The sequence below is a fragment of the Aptenodytes patagonicus genome, chromosome 8 (genome assembly GCF_965638725.1).
Source record: "Aptenodytes patagonicus chromosome 8, bAptPat1.pri.cur, whole genome shotgun sequence".
NCBI lineage: Eukaryota > Metazoa > Chordata > Aves > Sphenisciformes > Spheniscidae > Aptenodytes > Aptenodytes patagonicus.
The window spans coordinates 24,140,822-24,157,704 of record NC_134956.1 but is presented as its reverse complement, the minus strand read 5'-3'; the positions used below and the strand labels follow the sequence as shown (position 1 = coordinate 24,157,704).

General features: G+C 42.3%; 1 protein-coding gene across 3 annotated transcripts in view; it reads right to left on the bottom strand.

Annotated features, from left to right (window-relative positions):
- GRM7 (glutamate metabotropic receptor 7) overlaps nucleotides 1-16,883 on the bottom strand; it is a 317,851-nt gene that overhangs the window by 65,337 nt on the left and 235,631 nt on the right. For all 3 annotated transcript variants that reach the window (XM_076346707.1, XM_076346708.1, XM_076346709.1), the window contains one exon: nucleotides 4,026-4,961. In XM_076346707.1, the coding sequence (XP_076202822.1) occupies nucleotides 4,026-4,961 (936 nt within the window). The remainder of the gene's footprint in view (nucleotides 1-4,025; nucleotides 4,962-16,883) is intronic.

The following is a 16,883-nucleotide window of genomic DNA, read 5'->3' as shown; positions in this document are numbered from 1 at the left end:
TAGACAAGAGCAGCGATTCCCCGGTATGGGCCACATGGCCGTTGCTCATTGCATCAAAGCTGAAGAAACTCAAAGAATGGTGAAACGTGGTAAGGACAACCATATTTCATGCCCACTAGGAAATGACATGCTGCGTTACCAAACTAAGCCTATAAATTATAACTGACCACGTGTTTTCTGAATTTTTAGATAGTGGACAAAGAAACTGGCTGAGTAAATGCAAGCTGTAAAAAGGTCAGGAATTTGCTTTTTCCACGAGCCACCTCCCATACACTGAATGTTTTATCTCCATACTGTAGTGCGAACTCTGATATCTGGCCTTCCTCAAACCACACCGCCTCCCTCCAGTCTGCTGCAAATGCTACTGCTTGAATTATTCGCCTTTTATGAATTACTTGCAGCATACATCTAGTTCTTTTTGCTGCTGCTGTTGTTATTTTCTACACTGAACAAGGTAGATATTTTCAATATGCTTTCTACCAAACAACATTATGCTTGTATTTATTGATAAAATAAAATAAATCCATACAATGAAAATCACAACATTATATATAACACCATTTCTCAGTTTAAAAGATTGTGTTGCATGAGATTTTCAGCAGGTGCAATTTCCATTTCAGCAAAGACCTGTGTGGCTAAGCTTGAACACAATATTTTCCAGAGAAAATATCTGACAGGAAATCACTAGCAATTGCAAAAAAATACAACCCCCTGACCCCCACTCAAAAAAAGAGAGACAGAAAAGAAAGCAAAGCAGCAAAGCTACTACAGCTTGATCTCTGTGTAGAGCAGAAGGGGGAAAAGCCCCAACAGCAAAGCCATAGGTATAGCACTCAGATTTGGCTCAGCGTACTGGTCAAACGCGCTCCAGCCAATGTCTGCCAGTGCCTAAAGGCTCGGGGAGCCAGATGGACCATCTATAGGGACTGTACGTAAGTGCATTCATGCATCTTGCACGCATGCCCATTGCACAGGTATGATCACACTGGACGGTTTGTTGGACAAAACGTAGCAGCTTTCAGTCCAAGGAATTGCAATAAGCCCAGCAGGACATGAGGAGTTTGGGCTGTGACAGCCAGCAGATACTGAAGTCCCCCGTCCCGAATGCCCCCCTGCCGCGGCTGCCCAGGGGCTGCAGCGACCAGAAGCAGCCGGTGCCACTGGCTCTGTGCAGCGGCATGGGATGTTCCCCTTGGCTGGACCACAGCAAAGTGAAGGGCTGTTTACTTTGCCCGGTACCCTCTTCTGTGCTCTGTGTGAAATCAAGTTAATCATGATCTCTTTTGCTGTCCTACTCCAATTTGTACAAGAATCTTATGCTTTCAAAGCAGTACAGGGTAATTCAGCTCTGTGACTACATGGAAACCTAAAGCTTTTGCTACTAAATGATTTTTCAATGCTGGCAGCAGCCTTTGAAATTTTTTGGGTCTTTCTATCGCCTGGTTAAATCTTTGCAGACAACAATTTAAAGCACTTCATCTTGGTCACCTGCAGGCCTAAAGCATTCCCAGGCAGGAGCACAAAAGCAGCACTGTGCTCCCTGCATCAGACCAAAGTTACAAACGGGCCCAACTGCGTTTAAAGCCGCTTACGCTGTTTCTTATCTCTCCCTCGACAGGGAGAGCAGAGGTGTTTGAAGCATTCGTAAGACTTGGCAGACCTCCTTTCCAGTTGAAATTAATTCCCTTTAGGGATGCAATGGCTGCCTGTAAAGCCTATTGCAGAGCTGAGATGATACATGAAAAACCTCCATAACCTCTGCTTCCTCTGGGGTGATCCCCTCTTCCACCAGTGAACTGAGGCCAAAACAATTGCAAATCTCTGTACAACCAACCTCCTGAATTGCAAAGGACAAAGCTGTGGTGCAGGCGCCTTCCTACGGAAGAGACTTGTAGCCAAAACACGGACCTGCCTGAACAACACCACCGCTGTCTTCCTGCAATTTTATTTCAATAACCCATAAGTTTAACAGCTGCAAATTTGGAAGCGATAGCCTTGCCACAAAATGAGATGTGTTAGCTGGGATCTGAAATTTGCTCACTCATTTAAAAGGTGCAATAATTTTATCCACAGCAGCGAGCTCGCCCAAGTCTTGTTAAAGAACAAACGTTAAATGAAGATAGAGGGGGAAAAAAAAAGTTGCAAGAAGCCAAAGCTCTTTCCTGCACAGGGAAGTTTGGGTTCAGTAAGTGGGAAAAACTGACAGTATGCTACCAAATCCATGCAAGATCTCTGGGAGAGCATTTGAGGTGAGGTCAATGATGCCTAGATTCAGCTGGAGTACGCCGCATGTAAGGAGACACGGCAGTGGTTTCCTCTGGGCTGGGGAAGTAGATGGGGTCAGGGCTGGGGAAAATAAAACAGCCTGACAGCAGTTCAGGACAGCCTAATAGTTTCATTTCTCCCTAAAGACTAGGCTTGCAGGTATTTGCCAAATCACTCTGAAATTACAGCTCTCCTCCAAACAAGATTCAGAGAGAAGTAAAACCAGATCTCTATCACCAAGCATCAGCTGGAGCCAGTTGGGCAGCAACAGGAACATGCAGAAGGGGCCCAAGACCCGGGAGGTAACTGAAGTTGCAATGCTCAGTCACTACCAGTTTGATTTAGCCCTGCACATTGTAATAGTAGGTTGATTTTTCACCTCTTGAATATGGTTTACTCAAAATGCACAGACCAACTAAGGTTCTCCCTTTTTAAATACTTAAGTGCAAATCTGAAAAGGTTTCTTCTTGCCAATAGACCTTCTGACAATGCTTTGGAAAATGAATCATATTGTCCTCTGGCTGTTTATTGCCTTCCTTCTCCAAGGCCACCATCCTCACCAATAAATATAATGGGAAGAAGGGAGTGACTTTCTCCTTGTTACTTTGTGTGAGACAAAAGAGAGGCTGTTAATGTTTGTACCTAAACCATCACAGCATCACCTGCAACACGCTGGGTTGGGATCCCAGCTAGCTGCTGGTCCCAGCAGAGCTGATCTGATGTATGTACAAAGAGCACCTTAAACCTGATTTCTGGTGGCAGCAAAGCCCAAAGTTGGCCGAGTTTTGCATCTCTTCACATGCACGTCTGCTCTGGTTGCCGGGGCGTATTTCCCTAAGCTGCCCAGCTCCTTTCCTCAGCCGCCAGTGCCTGAGCAGCTGTGAGCAAGGGATGGAAGTGACGTGCACTTGAGCTCTGTGACAGACACGCTGCAGACTCCTCTGCAGCATTTGAAGCCTCTCAAAGCCAATGGGAATCTTTTAATCGAGTCTGACGGTGCTTTGCAATAATTTTCGTAACAATCCAACTAATGGATTAGATCTTAACAGTTGGATGCTTTTTCTTAAGTCGCCTAAGTGTAACATTTTGGACTAGCTTTTGGTGAATGAGCTCCATGGGCTTAAGTGGACCTCACTTATGAAGAGAAGCAACCTGGCATTCACTCCAGGACTCTGGCTATACCCTTGCCATAAGCTATAGGGTAAGTCTGCCTGGGCTAGTTTAAAAATAACCAATACAGATAGCAGTGTCAGTCTAGTCGCAGCAGCTGGAGCTCAGGACAGACTATTTACCCTGCAGTGTAAATGTGCCTTGAGGCTGCTATTTGTGAAGCACAGCACTCGTCAGACTAAGCACTGCCCTCAGTGCTGAACTCCAGAAGCGCAGGAGTCTGCTTGACTATTTTTTGACAGTTTTTTTGCTTACATCTTGTATTCAAAATGATTTAGTTAAGAGATGTCTCTTTCTGGACAATATGGGAGCTAATTCCCACTTATCCTACTGAAAAGATACAATTGAACTGGATGCAACAATAAAACTAATGGCTAATATGATTTCTATTGATCATTTGCCAGTTTATCAAATGAATAGCCCACCAGCTAAATGGAGAAGGAAAATAGTGCTATATATAGCACATGTCTCAGTAATGAGATAACTGGATAGCTCATTTTAAAATCTATGTAAAGCTGAACATCAGTACGTAATTTATAATTGCAATGAATCCTGATACATCAGATGCGCGTTCGTTCATTTTCACCTACCTTTTCGGCTGACTGGGCAGTGCCAAAAAATATTGGAATGAAGGCAAGCCATACTATACAGGTAGTGTACATAGTGAATCCAATGGGTTTAGCTTCATTAAAATTCTCTGGGACACCCCGAGTCTTGATGGCATACACAGTACACGTAACCATTAGAAGAATGCTATAACCCAAGGAGCAAATGATTTGTAGATCCGTAATGTCACATTTGAGAACTCCTCTGGCTTGATCAGGGTTCATAGTTTTCTGTTCATCATAATCTATGATGATGTTGGGTGGGTCAACTGCAAACCAAATAAAGACACCTAGAAGCTGAACAGATATCAAACTCGACGTGATCGCCAGCTGCGATGTGGGGCTTATAAGCCTAGGTGCTGTCACTGACTTTTTGCCCTGTTCAAATATGCGGTAGATGCGGTTTGTTTTAGTTAAAAGGGCTGCATAGCTGATGCACATCCCCAAGCCCAAGAAGATACGCCGGAAGGAGCACACGGCAACGTTTGGTTTGGCGATCATCAGAAACGTGATTATGTAGCACAGAAATATCCCTGTTAACAGGACGTAGCTGAGTTCCCTCCCAGAAGCCCGGACAATGGGAGTGTCGTTATATCTGATGAACGTTGCCATGACAAAAATGGTGGCAATAATTCCCAGCATAGCCAAGAAGACAGGTATCACAGCCCAGGGTGAGTGCCACTCCAGCTTGACGATAGGTATCGAGCGGCATCCCGTTCGGTTCTCGTTGGGCCGCTCGTTGTATGAGCAGAGCAGACAAGTCACCTCGTCAGCCTGGTACTGATAGCCATCACAGAGCTCACAGTGCCAGCAGCACGGCATCCCCTTCACCATCTTCTTCCTCTCTCCCGGCTTGCAAGGCAGGCTGCAGACCGAGGACGGGACTTCACGCACTCCTTTGCCCCACTGCATTTCATCAATCTACAAGACACGTGAAATAGAAAGAGGCTGGTTATTTAGACATTACTGCCAGACAACTGGGGTGGGAATGGAAGGGGGGAGGACCAAGGGGGAACCTACAACAGAGAAAAACCAAATGGATAAACTTTATACATGGTAGACTCCTGGAAAAGCACCAGGGACTACACACGCTAGTGTCTTCACGTGGGACTAATGCATGACTGTACTTACTAACTTCATTTTTCATTTTTATTAGTAGTTAAATTCTGGTGGAATGGCACACAACATCAGATAAAACAGTAGAGTGTAAACATCTTCCTTGTTTCATGAAAATTAGTAAGAACATTGCAATGGCTTGAGGGAAGGCAGGAGTTATGTTCACAAAACTGCTTTCCATGCATCTAGAGCTTGGGGCTTCTTACCGAGACCACAAGAAGAGATCTCCCTTCTTGGAACTACTACTGACTGGGTTAATATTTTAAATGAGGTGGAAATGTGTCTTATATAGGGCATGGAATCAGTGAGAACGTGGCAAGATCTGCAATATGAGCCATGTAAGAAATATGTAGGACAAAGAAAGTAGTCATCAATGAAAAAATGCAATAATTAGATAGTATTTCATTTCACAGTCACATTCCGCTTTTGAAATACCATACATGCTTCTGGGAATGCAAATTATAGATGATTATATTAAATAAATGGAAAGTCTCACTTGTTCTGCAGTCTTAAGAAACCTAAACTCCAAAGTATGTGCACAAAGGCTTCTAAGTACTGCAGAAAATTAGTCTCACAAATCATTTCAAAATAGTCCAGACTAAAGCCACTAACCAGTTTCCAAGAACAAGAGAGGTTTAGCATTGGAGCCCCCCTGAAACAGTCCAGACTGGAACCACTGGGAAGGTCCTGACGTTCCCAGCACCAATTCATTGCACCAATTACCAACTCATCTGCGCAGCAAAATTTCAGTGGCTCCAATAGCTGCTCTGTGTGTGTGTGTGTGCACATGTGTGCGTGTGGCTTTTCCAAATATAAAACCCGGTCTCCTAGAATAGATGTAAATAATTGTTATTAAAAACAACATTTCAGCTATTTTTTTAGGTTATTTAAATGCTTACAAGCTCCACTATTTTCCCTACAAGTAAAAAAATTCTAAGATGAGTTTCTTGAGTCAGCTGCCTTGGTTATTAACGTATACAGGAAGACTGGGGTTTGCAAGTCTTAAATTGAAGGATTAAGTTGCACTTTCGTAATTTAATTCAGAATAGATCCTGTATCATCTTCATTTCATATATTTGGAACAAAGAAAAACCAAACCCACCCTAAAGTCACACACTGCTCAAATACTATACTACCAAGAGTCTTTACTGTGAATGTTATAAAAATAATCCCTCAATTACAGATATTCTAGAGGTCTGCCACTGCTCGAGAAACTTCATTAACCTTCAATATTCACAACTTATTCTGAAAAAAAAAAAAAAAGATCCATGAACTCTTCTTTCAAACTGCACTGAGCTGAATGTATGTAGCTTACAGAAGCCGAAGGCATACTGATGATAAAGGAGAATACAAAGACTCATTTAATTGCACTGGTAAATGGTAGTTTGGTCTTACGGAAGCTCTTACAAGGAGCCAGGAAATCCATTTCTATGCCCAACTCTGTCTCTGCTCCAACAAGCCCTTTACAAACCTGGAGCTGAATTCCTAGGTTGTGCGTATGCCTCGCAAGAGAGCTGGAGTAAGCTGGCACGTGTGAGCGTAACTTGCTGCAGAGGCATGACAAAAGACATCAGCAGGAAAGAGAACCAAAGAGACGGTGAGAAAAGAGAACCAGGGCCAAGATTTCTGACCCATAAAACAGGTGTGAAAAATTTCATGGCGATTCCTTAAGAAACCAACTGACCGACAGTTTGCATCTTCTTTTACTCTTCCTAATCGCTGATTTGTATCTTGCCCTTTTAAAAAGTAGACTGAGACAGGGTAACTATAACTTACCTGTACAGCTAGAAAGTGAGACACATAGATCCAGTCTGGAGCCTCCATTTTCTACCATAACTATTAAACATAGAAGTTACTTGACGCTCTTTTTACAGCACACATTGATATGAAATGAGAAAGGCATCCTAATCGCATGGATTTTGACCCAGTGATAAAAGGACTCTCACCAATTTTCTGCCTGCTAATATCTCACAGAACCACAGAATTATTAATGTTTTATCATACCCCCACCCCCCCTTATGGCTATAAAAGGATGAATTTCCATATTCTCAAAGGTATTCCATGGCATTGCTGGGTAGTTGGGACAGCCTAAAGGTACTTTATTCTGCACAGATACTGTGTGTAAAGAGATAAACAAAAGATCAGGCAAAATTCCGGAAAGTCCTTTTTCTGGTCTCCTGGGACGCCACCGTGATAACTCTGTTTCACTGGCCTCAAAGATTTGCAGCGTTTTGCTGCTTCTGATGAGAAAATTAATGATGAAAACTGCCTGTCAGATTAAACACCTGGCACCAGAGCCCGGCCTTGGGAGATGAGAATCTGAGTCAAGCTAGAGACACTTTTCCCACTCAGCAGAGAATATTTTTGAAACATTTTTTGTCTTTGAAATAAATTATTGTTTCATAACTCCTTTCAGAAATGCAAACAAATGCAATAAAATGTTCATCTGTGTATTTGGCTGCTTTAGGATCTAATAATTGTGCCTGATGTACTTTTTTTCTGTCCCCCTTTTCCCCTCCCTCCTTCTTCCAGCTTTTACTGCAGTTTCCTTGAAATAATTTAGCTTTTGAAAACCTGAACCTAAAAAAAATTTCTATTGTGGCAAGCAATTGTTATATTCAGCCATTTCTTGCATTTACTTAAATCTAAACCTGCTTCTATTCAGTGACTTTTTCCCAATACTTTTAGTCACTATGAACTGGAAACTGCTTGCTTAAAGATTTTGAGTTCAGAGTTGCAGGATCAGGATCATAAAATCCTGATAAAACAGCAAGGATAACTTTTGTCCACAACTACTGTAAGAGGACCTTCAACAAAAACAAAACAGCAGAGCACTTCATTCAGGGGCAGGAACCGCAGCGCTGGTTTGGTCGCTTTTCTTAACGTGTCCACGGGACACTGCTGCGCCCTGCCCAAGCTCTCGCTGACGGCAAACCAGCGACAGGAACATCCGAGCAGCGTTCGGAGATACAAACCACAGAAAACGGAGCAGCAGGCTGCCATGACAAGTTTAAACTTCTTGCACATTACATTTTATTTTTAAAGGAGAGATGTGACAGAAACAAAAATGCTTTTAAGGATGATGATTTCCAAGACTGTTGTTTCAACATGCAACCAACCTTACTTGCCAAGATTCAAAACTAAACCACATCTATTAAAAACACAGATGACAAGATTAACTAGAGAAATGGCAGATACAGGACTCAGGAGGTTCATGCTCTTTTGCTGACCACGCCCCAGGCCAGTTTGATCAAATTGGGCAAGGCATTTCACGTATTTTTTTCTTCCATTTCCCCACCTGTAAGCTGGAGGTGCTGTCAATTATATTTATAACGAAGACCTACAAAATCTTTGATATCCATGGAGGAAGAGTGCTATATACTTACAAATCCTACATTTCTATAAGCAAATATAGTAAACTCTTATTCTATAATCAAAAAGTGATTATCTGAAAATGCTAATCATAATCTAGAAAGCAGTAAGTAAACAATTTCATAAATCATGAGAAAGTACTTTTACAATTAACACAAATCTTACACAGAGGATTAGGGTATTTATTTTTTCCAAACCAACACCACTTACAGATGTAGCCAGACACACTGTACTCACAGCTATCCAACAGTTTTGCATCTTGAACTTAGCACTTGACCAAGTCAGTACTGAGGGACACAATGGACTCCTCCATTACAATTCTGCCAAATTTGGGAAGGATGCGAAACCTAGACTGCACTAGATGCTGTAGACCTGTGTCTCACATCTTGAAAAATCACATATCTACCCATCATCCACTTATCATCACGTTAATTAGCACATCTTCAACAGTACAATGTGCAGACCGATGCTATTACAGGTCATCCACTGATGATTTGATCTGATAAATGGGGAGAAAAACCCCACAACTGGTTCATTGTAGGACATTCAAAACAACTGATGAAAAAAGAACTTCAAAGCAGGTGGTGCTCTATGGTACTTGGATCCAGTAGAGCCACTATGTTACAGTGGGGCACTATGTTTTGCCCTACCACCACAGTACAGAGGGAAAAAAACCAAAACCCAAAAGCAAACAAACAAACACAAACCACAAAAGAGAAAAGAAAAAGCTCTCTCCAAGATCCAGTGCCTTCCCCACAACCACAGAGCGATGCAGCATCCGTCTTGGTTAGAGGTTCACTCTGACTCTTTTTTTCCCCAAGCTCTCCCAACTCCTACGTATTGCCTAGTTCATAAATGCCTCGAGCTAGAGGGATGGGATCCATTTCCAATATAAATTCTCATTATGTTCACTACAGAACAAACATTAACAAGAAATGCTTAGTCTGTCTCATAAGGCCTAACATAATTGTTCATTTTAATGAATAAAGTAACTCAATATATGTGTATAATTTAAAGATCGCTGTTTTTTTTCTCACTACCACAAACATTTCTATAATAAGCTACTTGTTCTGAACTAAATTGTTTCATGCAATGTTTGATTAAAATAAAAATCAGTACAAAAATAATTACATTAGTGATAATTAACCTCGGAAAAAAAATAGCCACATTCCCTGATATGACTTTCATAACAACTCTGCCATTAATTTCACGGACACATTAGAAAACAATTGCGGAGGATTGTGCTCAGATTTATTGCCACATTTACAGATTGCTTTTAGACTCCAGTTACTAAGTCAGCAGTTCAAACAGTTTTTGTATATTCAACTTTACAGATCACAATATTTGCATGACTTAGCTCTTAGGGCTTAGCTATTAATGTCTTGTCATTAGTTTCTAAATCCAGGGCTTTAACATGGTAGTGGTTTTAAGCTAAGAATATGTCAATAACACATAGTCAACAGAGCCTTCTGTAAAATATCAACTAAAATCCCTTCCATAGATAACAACAACGATAAGCCAAACTACCAGAGAAAGATGCAAAGCTACTCCAATGACTTGCCCAGACACTGCAAATAAGGTGTTTCACCTCACTGTAATTTATTTTAATTTCACTGCCTGCAAGGGATTGACAGAAAAGCCTTAAGACGAGTGCGAAGCCTGCAAGGTGATGGTGGCAAAAAAACCCAATGGTTTTTGCTTGTGACGAACAAATAACTACATTCTGAGCAGTGCAGGCTTAATGCATTTTCAGGATAGCGCAAGAAATCCCTAGAAACTACAAAACCTCTATTTAAACAGAATGATTGTTTTCGCAGCGACAGCGTACCAGCTCCACGAAGCCGCCAGTCCCTTTTCCTCCCCGCAGGGACCGAAGCCGTGGTCCCACCCCAGCCCCTCCGCAGGACCTGGCTCCGCTCACCCTCGCACCCCCTGGCTCGGGAGTCATCCTCTTAACCTGGGTGCCCTCAGCACGGGTTTGAGCCCAGTTACACCCCGGCACCCTGAAATGAGGTAAAGACTGAGCTCACTCCTGCCTCTTCATTTTCCTTCTGTTTTCTTGTTTTAAATCAAAGGCAAAATCCAGCTACTTCAAAGCAGCTTCTAAAATCTGTGCAGGGCAGACGTAGGACACGTTAACCAGCAGACCCCAAAACCCAGAGATAACGGTGTCTAAACCCGATCCACAGCTGCTGTAAGAACATCTCTGCTGGGATGGGGGTGCTGTGGCCCTGGCAGAGCCCGGGCACCTCTGCTCCCCACAGAGCATCCGAAATCTGGTCCTGAGCTCTGCAGCTCACTCCCGCCTCGTGACAGCTATTTTTTCTCCCTACTTTCAGTGCCGTTCCACAGGAACACTTCATCAGCGAGACAGAGCATCAACCCGGCGCTGCCTTCCTCCCGACACCAGGGACCACACGGTTTGTGCTAGCGAGTGTTTTTAGGTGTCTTGGGACACTTCAAAAGAAAGCTACTTTAGAGGAAAAGCAAAATTTCCTAAGTTTTCCTGCTCTGCTGTACTAATTATCTTATATCCCTTCAATCTATCTTCTTTATAAACAGAAGCTAAACTTCCTTATAGTTTTTGCTGTGGTTTCTCCTACTGCTACCCTTCTTGTTCCTGCCCTAATGCAACAGTGACTGCTGCGGGAACAGACGGTGTCCTGTCCATAAACACGCACAGGACAAGCAAATCGCAACTTTCTAATGGAAGGTGATGGAAACTCATTGCTTCTCAAAGTCTTCCAGCCAAACAACTTGCAATTTTTCATTGTCAGCACAAATCAGAAACATTGTCAAGAAATCGTGACAACATTCCCATAACGCCAGACCCTCATCTTCACACCTGCTGATTCAGACACCTATTAATGAGCAAAATGCCCCCAGGATCAGTCTCACCCAGGAACCACACAGCTCCAATTTCTTCCTCTCATTAATGTTGTGCCAGCTCCCGGGAAGCTCTGGCGTGGGCAGGGATCGCACAGTGCAAAGTGCTGTATGAACATGTGCAGAAAATAACTTTCCTTAAAGCTTTTGGAAGACGCGGGACTGGCTCACTCGGTTACTCCCATGCGAGGATGACGGGGCTGCTCCGTGGGCGAGAAGCCTGGCACCCTGCGTGGCGCTGGGAGATGCGGGGATGCTGTTGGACCGGCCCCAGGGCTGCTGCCTGGGTTTGCACCCCCAGCGCCTTCGGGGCTGGCGGACCAGTGTTTCACGGGTAGCTGGGGGAGGCTTAAACTAAAATACTGGAGGTCAGTTGTCTATCTGTATTTTTCTCTAGTAAGAAAACTCTCATTTCATTTTACTACCTTTAATACCTCCAGGCGCATCTGGGAGAGGCTCCCTCCCGCTCCGCTCTTCCCGCACTGAACGTTCAGCTGTGTGTTACCTGTCATGGGTAAAAATTCCCCTGGCACTGGTTCTTGCCACCTAGAGTAAAGGACAGTTGGTATTTGGGTACAGGTATGAAAATCTGCAATTGCATCTGCATCACTTTTTATTTAACACATTAAATTAATTATGATTTAAACTTCAACTAAAAACATCACTTTTGTTCCTACACTGTAACTCCTTTTTGGTGATCTCATAATAAGTAGTTCTTAACCTACATATAAACGTCATTTATTTTTCTCTTTCCTAATCTTACTTTTTCTTTCATTTAATATTTGTCATCATTTTCTACCAATCTTACCTGCTTTAAGGACACCAGAAGCAAGTTACACTAAGGACTTGTAATAACATCTTTAATGAGATCCAAAGGTTATTTGTTCTACATTAAACCAGGGACATTTTTAGCACAACACCAATGTAGAGAAAAATGCTTGACCTACAATTTTTGCAAAAATATTTATTATCGCACATTTCTGTTGACACAAAATAAAACTGAAAATTAATTATTTTAATGCTTTTATATCTAACTATAGCTTTGTGTTGTCTTCTCACTAACGGAAGGGGATGGACCATGCATCTTCAGTATTCATCCTGCATCCCCTGCATAGTTGTTTTTTTAATTAAAAAAAGAGCATGTACTTCCAAATGTGCATTTCTAATACACAATTCTTATCTATTTAAGTTGATAGGCTAGAGCAAATCTATCTTCTGAAAGCAGAGGTAATCTAAGACAATTTTTCATCCTTAAGTGGCTTAGAATGAGAGTATCTGTAGTCAGCCCCAAGCCAAGGACTGAATGACAGGGCGTTTGGGGGTTTATGCTGCTGCCCTTTGTGGTATGCCCAGCCATTCCTTCCCAGCACATCTCATTGTCAAACTGGTCAAAAGAGAATCCAGTCTAATACTCATCTTCCATATTTCACAAAACAGGCTAAGCTTATGGTGCCCCTAATATTTTACATACAGAAAATAACATCTCCCACAAGGGGAGCAACACTGCCATTCTTGCACGCTGGGCTTAATTTCAGAATATCAAAATTAACAAAGCCAGCCCTTGTCTATCGCTGTTCATTCTGCTGCAGTCATTTTTTTCCTCTCAACCAACAACAGAAATTTTTAGGGGAAGTTTGGTCTCCAAGTGCTTTCCTTCAATTCCTGCTACAACCTAGCGCAGTGCAAACCTGTGTAGCATAAATGATCTGATTTTTTGCTTTTTTTGAAGGTGCTCTAAAGGCATCTGGTGTTGGTGGAGGTGGGGGAAAGGAAAACCTACTGCATGGCATTAAGGGGATATTTACACATCAGATCTCAGCTTCATATGGGAAAAACGACAGCTCACTGTGGGGCCAGCCCAGAATGCCTTAATCAAGTGACACTCCCACTGATTTCAGTTGGAGCGTTCCTTCAGTGAGGAATAACAGATCAGTGTTTAATTATACTATAGATTACCTTGAAATCAGCAGCAGGTTACTCAAGAGAGAGCTACGAGGGAGGGTTTACCTGAAAAAGTGCTAACACTCTTAAAACTTTTTTTTGGGGGAAGATCTAACTAATGTGGTGCAGGGATTATGAAAAATAATAACCTCTTTTCAGTTCAGCTACTGGTTCATGCTGTATGGACCACAGACAAGTAATCTGCCAGTGCTTAAGTTTGCCAGTGTCAGAAGTCCTGCAAATCCCGTTTATCAGGTGCCTTACCCCACTCCCAGGAAGCTTCAGCTCTTTCCTGGATCAATACCCGCATTTCTGGCATCGCCCTGAGCAAGGACCGTGCTCGCTAGGATGCTCCGTGAGACTTGCAAAAGGAACTCTCTGCTGAGTACATGGAAAGTGTGATTTTTCAAAGTCCTCTAGCTTGGCCCAATGAAGATGGATTTTAATGACCATCACCAAAGGCAGCTCCTTGCCATGAAGGTCTGTGCCCATCCTTGATTCAGACCAGCACTTTAGCATTACTCAGAAAAACTGTAATTTTTTCTAGATCGAATCTCAGAAGCAGTTAGGTATTTTTGACAACATTTTTTGCAAATGTTTCAAAAAATATTCCTCTCAGAGACACCTGTAAGGAGGAAAGTTCAATGATTTAAGATTGACAGTGACAGAACTGAAAGCATCAGACATTTTTTACTAGTAAGAGATACAATAGCCTTCACTCACAGCAGTGTCCGAAAGCTGGTTATACAAGGATGATGATAAGCACTGTGCCTCAGCAGCCGTAAGGCATAAAGGACATGCAGCACTCCAAATAAGAGCTATGCAGAAACACCTTTTACACATACTGTTTCGGTTCACCTTTATAAACAAACTTGCTAAGCCAGGACTCTTTCTTTGATCCAGTCTATAGACCTAGATATTCTAGGAGAAGATCACCCTCCTCCATCATTTGATATTTGTATTAGTTTAGATATATCGTTTAACTAATGGGCCAAATGAGAATCCCCGAACAAAACCAAAATGAAGTTAACCATGTTGTGCAGAGAGCAAGATATGCATGTGTTTTACTCAGGAGGACAGAAAAAACCTGCAATCTCAAGGCTGAGAAAATTCTTGCCATTCCCGTCTTACGTGACATTTTATCCAAAGAATGCCCCTTAGTCCAGTGTGACTCCAACCCTTAGCATCTGCATCTTCAGAAAAGACATCAGAACTGTGCCATAGGTGCACATTTCCTAGCTTACACCCCAGCACGCTGTCCTCACTGTAAGCCACGCTCCAAGAAACCTCAAGCCATTACGCTAGAAAAGGCGACACACCACAAAATGCTGAGACTTAGTCAAACTTCTGCAAAGGGACACTTGGGGATCGTCACATTTCTGGCTATGAATCCAGTCCCAGTGGCTGAACCAAGCTCAGTAATTCACCAAAATGGTTTGAACTTCATTACTGTTAGCCTTGTTACAGAGCTGCATTGAGCTCTCTAATGAGGCTACTGTGTGTGAAGTTCATGTCATACGGCATTCACAGTACAAAGGAGATGTGAGCAATACCCACTGCACACTAGTGGCCAGAGCTCATTTTACTTCTTTAAAATGATTGATCTGCCAGCTACACATTTCTTGAAAAAACACTAATTGTAGGATGTGGGTCAAAAATAGTGAAGTCTTGACATAGATTATATTCCTGAAGAGAAGTGGTATGTTTCTTCCTCATTAATGACTGCATGAACTCTGAGTAGGAATTAGGATTTCGACTCAGAAGTATTTAGAGCAGACATGTCTACACATATATTCATAGGAATTTACGTAAAGTAGTCCATTAAACAATATCAAGCCCTTTTAAAGTGCTGTATGTTTTCAGCAGACGGGACCAGGAGCAAGGCGTTTGTGCCACTTGGCAAAGCTCGGAGGAGGTGTCACTGGCAGAACTCATACACCACAATTTCAGACTGAAAAAAACGTCCGCTCATCCCACTCATAACCTGCACTTTTGCCAACTCCTGATGTTTCTCTTGTCATATATCAGGAGATAAAATTATGCTTAATTAAAGGAGCATTTTACAGCTTGTCTGGCTACTAAATGGGACAATGAAAGCAGACCTATGGAAATAGTAGCTTGGACACCCCTCTCAAGCATTTAATGCTTTTTGGCATAAGCTGGCTTGTCCTTTAGTGTCACGATCTTCAGTGAAACACAGCTGAAAGTGAAGCCTGGCCCCTCTGATGAACAAGAACAGCCTGCAGTGAGGAACATGCTCCTTCACACCAACAACAGGTCACTGTGCCCAAATGACCGTGGCACTGCCATTTAACCCGCCTCTGGGTCTGCCCAGCACTCAGCATCTGCTATTAGAGAGGTGAAGCACCGGACTGCGTTGTGTCCCCAACCATCCCGCACACAGCAAACACCAGGATCTCAATAGGAGTGGTCTGATTGCAACAGGATTCACATACGCTGCAATGCAAAACAAGACGGGAAAAGATGAAAGATTTCATTTCAAAGTGAGGTGGCCCAGTTACACACTTGTATAAGAAAAACTGTTCAATATTTTACTATTCTAGTGGAATGAGCCTTAACAAAGTTCCCTTCAATCAAAGGTATTTCAGATCTTCAGTTTCTTCTGCTTTTTAGGATGGTTGGACATGTTTGCGTGTATCTTATTTCAAATATACCCATATTGCAGCTAGAATATAAGTAAGAAACTTAAATGTCATGAGGCATACGGTAAATAATTAGACAAGGCTATCTTTTGTATGACTCCTAACAGAGAACTCTAAAACGGTCCAGCTGACTCCCATGCTGTTTTCCATCCAAAGATCTCAGAGTGGTACACAAATGCAGAAGTACATGATAAATAGGATGAAGGAAACCATCGGGTATAATAGAGCCATGGTACAGCGAGATGAGAGGCCAAAGCCATCAGCGTGCAGTTGTTAGCATGTGCTCGCTGACTCTACCAGAACTTCCCACATATCTGTAGTTCTGTACTCGCTCAGTGCCTGTCCTACAGCATCGAGACGGAAAGGTTTCGTTGTGCAGGATGACAAGAAACCCGCAATCCACAGTACCAAAGCACCTAAAATATAGCTCAACATTAGGGCAAAGCAATTGCTCACGCATTGAAGCAGTCAAAACCAAATGTTCAAATGCTTGTTTCTAACACGTTCATAATACTCAACAATTGGCAAGTTTAAGTCCTAAATAACAAGCCTGGATGACAATGGCATATCTAGAAGCAAATCCAGGAATTCTGATTTTTCTCCTGAAAACTCCTTTTCTGAGTTATTTTTCATGGTATAGCCATGAGTTGACCTTACCCAAGTTTTTAGAAAAGGATTAGCCCTTTATGTTTGTTTATCTCTGCTTATGAGCTAATAACTTCTTTTTTTCTGTTATTTACGATTGTGAAAAAGGAATACATCTGCCAAATCTGATATACTACTTTCAAAACAGAAAGGGTAATAACTAGAGATGTACCAAATGGCATGGGTGTAATTTGGATAGCATTTATCTTGAAGTGCCTGC